The sequence below is a fragment of the Heptranchias perlo genome, chromosome 13 (assembly GCF_035084215.1).
Source record: "Heptranchias perlo isolate sHepPer1 chromosome 13, sHepPer1.hap1, whole genome shotgun sequence".
Classification (NCBI taxonomy): domain Eukaryota; kingdom Metazoa; phylum Chordata; class Chondrichthyes; order Hexanchiformes; family Hexanchidae; genus Heptranchias; species Heptranchias perlo.
In genome coordinates, this window is record NC_090337.1 from 47739596 (window position 1) to 47752435 (window position 12840).

Consider the following 12840-nt stretch of genomic DNA (forward strand, 5'->3'; position numbering starts at 1 on the left):
CTCTGTCAAACTAAACACTCTGGGAGAGAGCTGCGGTGACTGATGGGACATTGTGTGTGGGCCATGAATTGTTTCCCAGGTTTATTGGGTAGAAAGTGGGGGCGGGTCACTTTACATTAGATTGTGAACAGTGACACTGCGTCCGATGAGGTCACTTGCCGCACACGCGCCGGGTTTTATGAGAAATCAACCCGCTGCCATTCATGTTCAACACCGTGATCCAGGTCTAACGAGGGGAGGAGGAGACCGCGACCAATCTCCCCGTCTTTTTTTTATTCGTTCATGGGATGTGGGCGTCGCTGGCGAGGCCGGCATTTATTGCCCATCCCTAATTGCCCTTGAGAAGGTGGTGCTGAGCCACCTTCTTGAACCGCTGCAGTCCGTGTGGTGAAGGTTCTCCCACAGTGCTGTTAGGAAGGGAGTTCCAGGATTTTGACCCAGCGACGATGAAGGAACGGCGATATATTTCCAAGTCGGGATGGTGTGTGCCTTGAAGGGGAACGTGCAGGTGGTGTTGTTCCCATGTACCTGCTGCCCTTGTCCTTCTAGTTGGTAGAGGCCACGGGTTTGGGAGGTGCTGTCGAAGAAGCCTTGGCGAGTTGCTGCAGTGCATCCTGTGGATGGTACACACTGCAGCCACAGTGTGCCGGTGGTGAAGGGAGTGTATGTTTAGGGTGGTGGATGGGGTGCCAATCAAGGGGGCTGCTTTGTCCTGGATGGTGTCGAGCTTCTTGAGTGTTGTTGGAGTGCACTCATCCAAGCAAGTGGAGAGTATTCCATCACACTCCTAACTTGTGCCTTGTAGATGGTGGAAAGGCTTTGGGGAGTCAGGAGGTGAGTCACTCGCCGCAGAATACCAAGCCTCTGACCTGCTGGACCACAATCTCCCTCTCTTCGACCTGGATCACATTCTCTCCCTTCCTCCCCCACCCCCGCTCTGCTCTCTCCGAGCTCCCCCTTCCCCTGCTGCTTCTGCTCTTCCTTTTGCTTCTGCTTCCTCCCACTTCTGCTTTCTGCGCTGCTTCTGCTCCCCCATCCCTCTGCTTCTCCTCTTCCCCCTTCCTCTGCTTCCCGCGCTGCTTCTCCCTTCTCCTCTGTTTCTGCTCCCCCTTCCTCCCTGCGCCCCCTCTTCCGCTGATTCAAGCACTGCTTCTCCTTCTCCTCTGCTTCCGCTTCCCGGTTTGTTTCTGCTCCCCCTTCCCCCTGCTTCTCCCTGTTTTTGCTGCCCCCTTCCCCCGCTTCTCCCCTTCTGGTCTCCCCACTTATGACTACCTTTTAGTGCTCGCCCTCCGGTCTGCGCTATTAGTGAATGGGCAGCAAGGGCAGTTGGTGACCTACAATGCGCATGTGCGGCCCAATACGTCAAGCTGCGCATGCACAGCCGGAGCCCGGACCGCTAGTCAGTGGCAATAGTCACTTTGAATTATGTATTCGAACCGCTACGTCGTTCTGTCTATCTCCACCCTTCTGCGCGTCCATTGACCTCCCCCCACCCCCCCGCCGCTGCTGCCATCTCGCCACCCTTTTAAAATTGAGCCCATTACATCTGCTGCATTCCCTTTATCCATATTGTTGGTCACGACTTCAAAAAAACTCTATTAAATTTGTTAAGCATGACTTGCCTTTAACAATTCCATGCTGGCTGTCCTTCATTAACCCATGCATTTCTAAATGCTCATGAATTTTATTTTGAATTATGGATTCAAAGAGTTTACCCACAACTGATTTCAGACTAATTGATCTATAGTTACTCGGTTTATCCTTCTCTTCCTTCTGGAACAAAGATAAAACTTTGGCTCAAAATCAAAAGCAAAATATCGCAAGTGTGACCCTGACCTACCAGTCGCTTGCTATTTTAATTCCCTGTCTCACTCCCATTCTGACCTCTCTGTTCTCATTCTCCTACACTGTTCCAATGAAGCTCAACGGAAGCTCGAGGAACAGCACCTCATCTTTCGTTTAAGGACTTTACAATCTTCTGGACTCAACATTGATTTCAATAACTTCAGATCATAACCATCACTCACATTTTTTCGGACAGCAAGTGCTGGTAATGGTTCTGATGTTGCAATTTATAGCTCCTCCAAACCCAACTTTTGTTTCTTTACTTGCCCCATTACCACCCCTCCTTGCCTTGCACCATCATCACTTTTGTTATTTAATCACTGCTGCCCTCCACCCTATCACAGATCTTCCCTCCCCTCTTTCCCTGGCTCCGTACTTGCTTAAAAACTGTTCAATCTTCAACTTCTTCCAGTTCTGACGAACAGTCATCGACCTGAAATGCTAACTCTGTTTCTTTGTCCACAGGTGCTGCCTGACTTGCTGAGTATTTCCAGCATTTTCTGTTATTACTTTGGCTATTCTCCAATCCCATAACACAATTCGCATATTTAAGGAGGACTGAGAATTGTCGCCAGTGCCTCTATCACTGTTCTTTCAACAGCCAAGGCTGCATGCCATTCAGATCTAGTGACTTTATCCACCCTGTGTTTTATTAGTTTGTTTTAGAACTAATTCTTTTTCTAAAGTTATCTCTAACAATTGTTTTATTTCCTTCTCTTCTAAACCTACATTCTCATGGATGCAAAATATCTATTTACTGGTTCCGCCATACCATCACCTTCCGTAATTAGACTCTCTCGTCCATCCCTGAATAGTCCTGCCTTCTCTTTAACCTTTTTATAGGTTTATTAAAGCCCTTACTATTTCCTTTTATATTATCTGCTAGCTTTTTTCAAATTCTCTTTTAACCTTTCTAATCTCACTTTTCACCTCCCTATTACACGTTCTGTATTCCTCATGATTATCTGTGGTATTGTTAGCCCTAATGTTATCACTCGCCTCCCTTTTTAGTTTTAATTTAGTTTTAATGTATTTATCCACAGAACTCTATTCTTTGGTGCACCCCTTTTACATCTTATAGGAATATATTTATTTTATTTTCTATGTATCTCATATTTGAAGATTTCCCACTGCTGATCCATCCACTTTACTGCCTGGTTAATTTGGGCCAGAACCTTTATTTCCCTGAATTTTGTCCTTTCCAATCCAGCACTCTTATCTTTGACTGTGTTATGGTCACTATTTCCCAACTGTTCTCCTATTCTCAGTTATTTGCCCCACTTAATTTCCCAGAACTTACATTCTAGCACTGTGTTAGAATCCTTCACTATCACTGCCATCTCACCCACTTTTTTTCCATCCTATCTCTCCTGAAAATCTTATAACCAGGAACATTAAATTCCCAGTCCTGTCCAAACCTAAGCCACGTTAGACCTACTATTATCATATCCCTCCAAGATAATTAATGCTTCTAACACTCCAATTTTCTTTTGAATGCTTTGTGTATTCATGTACATACCAGTGAATCCTGACTCCAATCTGTTGAAACACTGACCTTTATTCTTTTTCCTGGTTTTCTCATTTAATTTTTTGATATTCCTTGTCCCTTCTACAAAGGTGATCTTATCTCCTACTACCTCATAGCCTCTTGCTTTCTCTTTCTCCTCTGATAATATTTTCTCACTATTTATTTCAGCTATTCTGCTTCTATTCTAACAGTTTTATAAATCCTACTCTCCCTCGTTAGTCTCAAACCTAGATTTTGCTCGCACCATGCCATATTAGTTTAAATGTTGTTCTTTTTACCCTCCGCACAAGGGCTTTGGTTCTGTTTCGGTTCAGGCGAAAGCCGTCCCTTCGATATAGCCTTCCCTTGTTCAAGAACTCACTCCAGTGCCCCAAGAATATGAACCCTTTCCTCCTGCACCAGCCCTGCAGGCATGCATTCGCCTTCCTGATCTATGACCTTAGCCTGTTCAGCACATGGCACAGGAAGCAATCTGGTGACTACTACACTAGAGGCCTTGTTTTTCAATTTAATGCCTAATTCTTTAAATTTCCTCTGAAAAACTTCAAACTTACTTCTATCATTTCCAACATGGTTCCAACGTGGACCATAACTTTTGGCTGCTCTCCCTCTTTTTCTAGAAGTATTTCCACCCGTTCCATGATATCCTTGACCCAGGTACAAGGGCTGCAACATACCATTCAGAGACTCACAGTCGTAACTGCAAAAAAGACATCCATATCCCTGACGACAGAACCTCCCATAACATTGCTCTCCTTTTCTTGTTGTCTACCTGTCTCTCACCACACTCCCCAGTAGTCTATTGCTCCATGGTGCCACAGTTATGCTCAAGACCACCCTCCTCTGAGTCCCTTTCACTGTCCACCTCATACTTAGCTAACACTGTGCCTTTTGGACAGTTCCCTCAGGGATTCCCTCCCATCTTTGAGTCCTGTCTCCCTCTGATGCCCCTGCAGATGGTCACCCTCTTCTCCCTTACTACACGATCCCTGTATCCTGAACTGTCTAACACTACTTCTTGGGTGGCCACCTTCTGGAGAGTAAAACGATGCTGTAAGTTGCTACTCAAGCACAGAGATTCTGTGTTCCGGACAATCAATCTTCCAACACTGAATGCAAATGTGGTGCCACTGGATGCACAGAAATTCCATGTCGGCCCACTTATCACACTCCACACACATCGCAAGGATACCTTGCACTGCCATCCCTCTGTGTCTGACATAAAAATGTAGACAGTGTTAGCCAGTACTCTAGTAACACCAAACTCTTGCAAGGATCAAAATCCTCTTATTCACTTCACATAAGAATGAATTATATGAATAAAATCTGTCCAAATGTATCTCAAGGCTGAGCTCTTACTGAGGCTAAACTCCACACTCTTCTGCTCTTCACCACAGATATAAAAGTCAACTATATCTGCCTTGTCTCACGCTGTGTCACCTCAGAATGAAATACAAAGTGGAAGTATGAGTCTGTGCTTTCCAATTCCTTTGAAAAAACCTTTTTGAATTTCTGGCCACTGTTGGTTGACATATAGAACGAGCAAGTGTTCCACTTATAGCCCAGTAGATTTAGAACTGAAAGTCCCAAGAGGTCAAAAGTCACAACCCTCTGGCACACTCCCACCACAAGTCTGGTGGGAGAGCACCAGAAAGGCTTGAATTTAGGCTGAGACCTGGATATGTCAGTTGCCAGCCCTGCGAGAGAGTCCCCACCCAGCTTTGTAAGGTCCAGAGCCTCCGTCCACCTTTTACAAGGCTAGTGGTATAAGAGGAGGCAGGGACTCCCAATAGCAAATGTTCCTGCATCCCTGGATTGGGAAACGCCAGTTGGGGGATCAGGAACAGTACGCCCAGAATAAAGAGGCGTAATAGCCCCAGGAATGGTGGTTATGGGCCCACCTTGGAGGTGCAAGCCTGGGATGTGGCCTGGACCTCCAGACATTTTTTCAAAGGTAGGATTATTTTGGGCCCCTTTGGCTGAAACTTTCTTTCTAGGGGGCCAGGACCAAAGTGAGCTGATGTTAATTTGGTTTTGTTTCCTCTCATTATTCCACAGATCTTATCCTATTACCTCAGATCTCAGCCTTTACATATATTACATGACACCATTTTTGTGTCACAAATTTAGGAATTTTGCCTTGATTCATTTTTAAATTAAAAGAAAATGATCAGATTAGTTTATTGATTTAAAGAACCAATGACTGACTCAATTAAAATGGAGGGGTTTCTTGAAATTTGTATGAGCTAATTTTGTTTCTCTATGAATGCCTGGTTGAACAATACCTAACAGACCCATTTGTTTGGAAACTTCTAAACTGAGTAAACCTTTCCAAATATAAATGTATTTTCCTGATGATTGAATTGTTTGAATCCTATCTAGCTCCACACTCAAAAATGCATCTTGTTCTTGTATTTAACACTGTCAAACTATGAATTTGAATGTAATATATTTGTTATTTTGAAAATTTCAACTTTGGGAATTATTAGATTAAAAAAAGTCCTGGCGCTCTTATAAGACTCCGGGAGCTCTTGGGGGAGAAATTTGGAAAGACAGCACAGTGAAAGCTCCCGCGCGGTCTGAGGCCCAAGCCAAATTCGGCATCGGGACTCACGTGAATGGAATCAGCAAGCTGTGGACACCAAACGAGCATCCCAATCCAGATGGCCGGGCGGGTCCTGATGAATTCCAGCTGGCTCAGATGCCAAGCTGGCCCGCAGGTAGTTCCTGGGGTGGGGTTGGGGTGAGACAAAGCTGAGGAGGGTGAGCTCGGCCGGCAACAGCCCACAGTATTTTTGTGGAGCCGGGAGGAGTACTCCTGCTCCTTGTGGCTCCACAAAAATATAACTTTGAAAAGGTTTTGTGGCCAATTTTTGAGCGGCCTCCAGCGGTCTCTTTGAGAACCACCAATTAGGCAGCTGAAGATCAGCTGAGCTTACACCGCCCACTTGTACTGGAATTTCACATCGGGGTTCTACAACCAACATTGGACCCCAATTTATATAGTAAAGCAGCCGTATGCCTGTTTCAGACGTCCATGTTGCTCTCACATTTACAAGCCCGCCTCAATATGGCACCAGGCGGGCCATGTTGAGCCAAGGTGCCCCCCACCCCCTGGATTTTCAACTCCTGGCCATCTGTTTTTCAGGTGCAAAATGGATGGCCATGAGTTTAATTTCACCCTCCCCTCTCTTATGTTTTCCGGAGATAGATCAGGTAGAAGGCTTTCTTTTGACTTCCGATTTGATGAGGAGATTTCAATATATGTTATGCTGAAGTAATATGAGAAATAATACGAGAAGATGAAGCCTCAGCAGTAACTAAGACTGTCATTCAAAAATTAAAAAGATGATCATATTTCTTCTGAAAAAGTACTCACAAAAGGTAATTCATCATTATGGATTTTTCCTCAGCATATATATATTTACAGATTGTAGATGTAGTATTTGACAAATGTTTGTTGTCACTATTTAATTGCAAATAAATATATCAGTTATAAATATATCAGTTATAGTCTGTCAAGCCTGATTTGAATTTAATATCTACTATTCCAAAATTAGTTTGAAAGCATGGCACTAGACTACATTTAATCCAGAAAGGAGATTACCGCAAGTACATTAATTGTTAATCCTTGGTTCACCCAACTCTGCAGGGACTGATTATTGAAAATATACTCTTCTGGATTATAACAGACAAAGTCTGCACACAGGACTTGCAGCTGAACTGTTGATAAAGAAAACAGCTCGATACAAACCTAAAATTGCAACAGTTATTATGCAATTTTGTGGTGTCTTTTTTTATATTCAAAAGAGTTTAACATTTGAAAATAATGAAATTGATTGAAAATGAAAACAGTCAAATAAAATTGTGAACAAAAAATATTTTTAAAATGAACTAAACACTGCTTTGATAATCTTCACCCTTGGAACTACTTTGTTAATCAGTGGTGCTTCTCAAAGGCTTCAGACGCACGGCACACCACAGAGAAAGGTTATTTCCAGAGTGTTACACGGCTATTTATTTCAATGACTGTATCAGCAGTGCTAGATGGTTTACTTGTTAATCAGAAGTAAATCAATGGGAGCTGTACTTACAGAACTGCAGGCTGAGGCTGAGGACAGCCAGTAGGGCAGCCACAGCCAGCAGGAATAGAAAACGGCTTCGGAAAAACATTGTCACGCACATTTTCACACTCCCATTATGACTGGGCCTCCAACTCACTCTCCCCTGTGAAAGCAAATAAAACAATAGTCAGGCACGAGAAAAAATGAAGATGTCAATTCCAACATACAGCAGCCAAATTATTGTACTGGGAAGAAGTCAAAGCATGAAGAATGAAGCTTCTGTTCCTTTGGCAGTTTTCCTTCTTTTTGAAAAGGGATTTGATTCTGATTAATAGCATACATTTACTCCTGGACAATATCTACATACTATTAGTCATAAGTTCAAACAATTCTGTTGAAATAAGCATTTTCTATTACATTCTTCTGAAATGAGTGTAGATGTACAAATTTAACAAAGTCTTTTAAATATTGTTCAGTCCTAGTACTCCAATCAGCTTACAATTAAAAGAAAAGGTTTAACGACTAGCAGAATAATTTCAAATTGAATAGAAGTTACTGATAATATTTTTTCATCCATTGCTATCAGATTTGGACAGTTCTAATTCTCTAAAACGTAGTCAGATAAGCAAACCTTTGCTCAAACATTTTCCATTGACAGTTTGCAGACAGATAATGCACACTTCAGTACCAGACAGTTGGCATACATCAGGCAGGAAGCCACTAATTCACAACTGTATTTTTGAACTGGCTAAATGACAAAAGCATCATGCAACATACTGTACATTATCAATATATTCTTCTGTAAATGGCAACTTGAAAGATAAGGTTTAAAAGTACCAGTGAAGACATTATTGGATTAACAATGATAAATGTTCGCTGTTACTTTCCATGCACAAGAGACTTGGGATTCTGATATACAGATTCTATTTAGGGGCTCCTATGTTAAATGTTAAGGAGGCCATTATTGGTCTTAAGACAAAATAGAGAAAATGTTGGTGCAGTTATAATTTTTTCCTCTGCACAAGTTTTCATTATGCTTAGTCAATGAGATCTGATACTGTAGTCATTAAAGGTGCTGGTGACATTTAATGCTAAGAAAAAAATTATTTTTATAGTTTTTTTTATTCGTTCATGGGATGTGGGCATCACTGGCGAGGCCAGCATTTATTGCCCATCCCTAATTGCCCTTGAGAAGGTGGTGGCGCTAGTAGTGAAGGGCTGTCTAGTTTGGGCATTGGGGATTGTTTTCAAACTTTCTAAATTGAATGTCATCTGCTCACATGGTTGAACATCATTTAGTGAACTTTCCTTTTCCATCCTTTATCCCTCTTCAATGGATGCTGAAGTAAAAATAGCAGGCTATACGTGGCATCAGTTGGAAGTGGTTGCTTAAAATAGAGTTCAATGGCAGAAAACAGCGGAAGACCTATGCTCCACAAGGAGTAATAAGGTTGAATGATGATAAAAAATAATGGTCCCTCTTCTCCTGAAGGCAGTGATTCATGCTACGATTACAAATGCAGCAGCAGTATTCCTTCTATTCCTCACCCAAGTGGCTATTCTTTACATATGAACCTAGGCAATACATGTTGTGCAATTTTATGTTTAATCAAACATTTGTTTCAAATAATAAAACGTACAATTAAAGGTCTTACACTTGGGGCTCCTCTGATGGCTCAGTTAGCAGTGAATAGCTGAGCCATATAGACCAGAAAGATTCCAGGTTAGATCCTCAGCCTGTGCTGCGCGAACTGATCTCAATCAGGGTGACTGTAGGGGCACTGCAGTTAACCTCAGTGCACTTGGTTAACGAAGGGAAAATTAACTAGGGTTCCATTCCTGCTCTCTCATCAATGATACATTGCAGAGGTGTAAATGTGTGGATTGTGGGAGGAGACAAGTTGGGCTCAGCTGTTCTCCCATGGATGAATAGCCTGCTGACTTTCACTATCTAAACTCACACATGAAAAATGGCCAGCTGGGCGAGGAACCCGAGACTGACTAGCAGCTGTGATACTGTATCCCAGCAAGAAGGCAATGCCTTCAAGAGAAGAGTCGGAGAAAAAAAAACTGATGAGAAAGGGAAGTGAAACAAAAGTTATGCATTCATACTCCAAGTGGTGTAGCAGGTAAGTGTAGTGCTAAGCGACATAGACCAAATCCAGGATCCAGGTTCAATCCCAGGCTGCAGCATATTAACTGATCTCAGCTGGGTCATCAATTAGGGTGCCCTAGGCTAGATAAGAAAAAATAAAATGAGTTTTCCCGCTCCTATGACTTATGTCAGAAAAGGTGTGTGTCTGTGTGCCCTCACTAATCAAACTGCTTTGCAGTCTGAGTGCAGACACAAAGAATGGCCCTATTCAGGTGAGGCACTGGAAGGTTGCTGATGCTCATGGAACCATGCGCCAAGCAAGAGTTAGTGGCTTCAGTAGAGAAGGGGAGAAAATTGGCAACACCTATAAAAGGGTATACGATTATCACATGCAGCACAACTTTATTACTGATACAGTAACAAAAAAATATATACAAAGGTCTAGCTGAGATAGGCCACCAGTAGCACCAGATATAGGAGATTTTACCCAAGCCCATATCCATGATTCCATTCTATGGCATCTCAGAACTTCTTGCTGAGCTTCTTAACATCCAGAAGCTACTTATTCAAACCAGAATAGCAGCATGTTATTCAACCTTGGTTGGAAAGGGATTAGAAACACTTAAAGCAATTGTAAAGGCCTTACTACTGCCCTGGCTGAGATCAGCTAACAGTATAAAGCAAGAAACTTTTCTGGTCTGTATTGCTCAGTAACACACTATATGGTGTGTATAACCACTGAGTCAGTGGAGCCTAAACCTTTTATTCTTGTTCTTAATTCATTATTGTTGAACAAAGTAAGCAGATGTATACAATGAGCATATATATATTTACAGAGTTGGGCTTTTCTACAGAGTACTGTATTACACGTTACACATATTACATGCTACAAGAATGTTGCCACTGTGTACATATTGCCAGGGGAGCCCCACAAACAATGTTATACAAATCCGAAGTTTTGCTCCTCTTCTCCTCCCCCTAGAGCTCCAAAAGTTTTATATATCAGTTATGTGGAGAAACTAGAGAAGCTGGGATTGTTCTCCTTAGAGCAGAGAAGGTTAAGGGGAGATTTAATTGAAGTGATTAAAATTATGACGGGTTTTGATAGTGTAAATATGGAGAAACTGTTTCCACTGGCAGGAGGATTGGTAACCAGGGAAGGCGGATTTAAGGTCATTGGCAAACAAACCAGGGGGAAGATGAGGAGAATTTTTTTTACGTAGTGAGTTGTTATGATCTGGAATGCACTGCCTGAAAGGGTGGTGGAAGCAGATTCAATAATAACTTTCAAAAGGGAACTGGATATATTTGAAAAGAAAAAAACTGCAGGCTGTGGGGAAAGAGCAGGGTAGTGGGACTAATTGAATAGCTCTTTCAAAGAGCCGGCACATGCAGTGGGCTGAATGGTCTCCTCCTGTGCTGGTGTCAAATTTTGTTTGATAATGTTCCTGTGAAGCAGCTTGGGGCGTTTTACCATGTTAAAGGGTATATAAATGCAAGTTGCTAATGTATGATTCAGTGATTCTATACAATTCTTTGATTGGCTTCATTACATACTTTCTGTTTCTCTTACATTATCAAGGCCTAGAAAATACATGGGATTGTTCCAAAAACTGATTTTAATTGCTGGACTGAACATTTCATTGCATTGAAGGGACTTGGGTCCAGATGCAGCCAAGGCATGTTGGAAGGTGGAACAGTTATGAATCTTCTATTTGCCAAGTAATTGCCAGCAAAGTATAATTATGCCCCCTGAGAAATGTGGCAATGTCTGACTCACAGCAACACAGTTATTTAGCTTACACTTCACAGTAACTCTTTATTTTTTTTAAAAAGCACTTGGTATTCATATTGTGTTAAAATTGATAGCAAACTTAAAGCATTACTGATATTGGTCATTGTCTCCTGTCATCTGTATTTCATTTTTTTGTATGCCTCACCCCAATTTATTGAGCACTGCTTTTAGGAAATAGGCCAATTTGTATAATGCATACATTGTAATGTATAATGTCCAGGATCTTGGTAATGTTGCTTTAAGAATGTTCTAAGATCGTTGTATCCCATATTGTTGCTTTATAAGAAATGGACATGCTTTGATAAAAACAACTATAAAAGAAACATGAAACAAAACATTCAACCTTCACAACTTGAAGCTTCTGCGTAATTTCTTTATTAATATGTTTTTATAAACAATACACGCATACACAGATTTTGAGAAAAATCACTTGTTACAGCATAATTATGCTGCACATATTCCAAATAGTTTTGGAAATTTCCCTTTGATGTCTATCATTATGTAATTTCTCCACATACAAAATTGTGGACCAGAAATATCCAGGCCTAGGAATTGGTGCAAGGAACGATCCTTGCGCCGGATTGGGTAGGCCAGAGGCCCACCCGATATTGGACCTTGGGCCTCAATAACATGAGACCAGCAAGCTGCAGACACCTACTTGGAGTCTCCAGGCAGCTCATTGGTGAAGAGGATTTCAATTTTGGGCCGTTGCAGCACCGATCCTCAAGTAGGTCCTGGAAGAGGAGGGTGAACGATTGGAAGGGAGGGAACGACCGGGGTGGGGGGGGGGGCGAGTGCAGGGGGAAACGATTGGGAGAAAATTGGTGACTCGGAGAGGGGGGCAAGCGATCGAGAGGGAGGGGCGACCAGGAGAGATGGTGAAACGATCTTGAGGGAGGGGGGCCTAGAAATTCGGGCACGCTTGAATGGCGATGCCCGAGGCGCCCCCAATATTGGGCCTTGGGCCTTATTTACATCAAGCCTTCGTTTTGTGATCACTGTCTCCAGGGATGCTACAACTTCCGTTTCGAGTACATTTTCTGGGTCATTGACAAATACCAGGTCAAGATGAGCATTGCCTCTTCTGGATTCCTTGACACACTGGGTCAAGAAGCAGCCGTGCACTAAATCTACCTCCTCTGAATCTAAACCACCTGAGTTTTCCTTGTTTACATTAGTGGTGACAGTCTTCTCATCCTCTTCCTCAATTCAAAGAGGGACTCTTCTCCCCTCTCCCAGTTCATTTTGATTATCTTCACCTCTTGCCCAGTCCATTCTGGCACCCTTCCCCCTCTGCTCCCTCAATTCATGCTGTCAATCTTTTCTACACCCTAAGCTTCCTTTCCCCCCTCCCCTTAGTTCACACTAATGCTTCCCTCTCCTTCCCCCTCAATGCTACTCCAAATTCTTGCATCTTATTGTTGCTGCTTCAGGGTTGCAGCATACTGTGAGCAGGAATTTCCAATCTTGTGAGAATTCCGATCCACAGAGTGCAGTGGCATTCAATCCCCAG

The 12840-nt window shown here is 42.6% G+C and overlaps 1 protein-coding gene across 9 annotated transcripts in view; it reads right to left on the reverse strand.

Moving 5' to 3' along the window:
* Positions 1–12840, reverse strand: part of pxylp1 (2-phosphoxylose phosphatase 1) — a 200469-nt gene that overhangs the window by 149286 nt on the left and 38343 nt on the right. For all 9 annotated transcript variants that reach the window (XM_067995428.1, XM_067995425.1, XM_067995427.1 and 6 more), the window contains one exon: positions 7468–7600. In XM_067995428.1, the coding sequence (XP_067851529.1) occupies positions 7468–7600 (133 nt within the window). The remainder of the gene's footprint in view (positions 1–7467; positions 7601–12840) is intronic.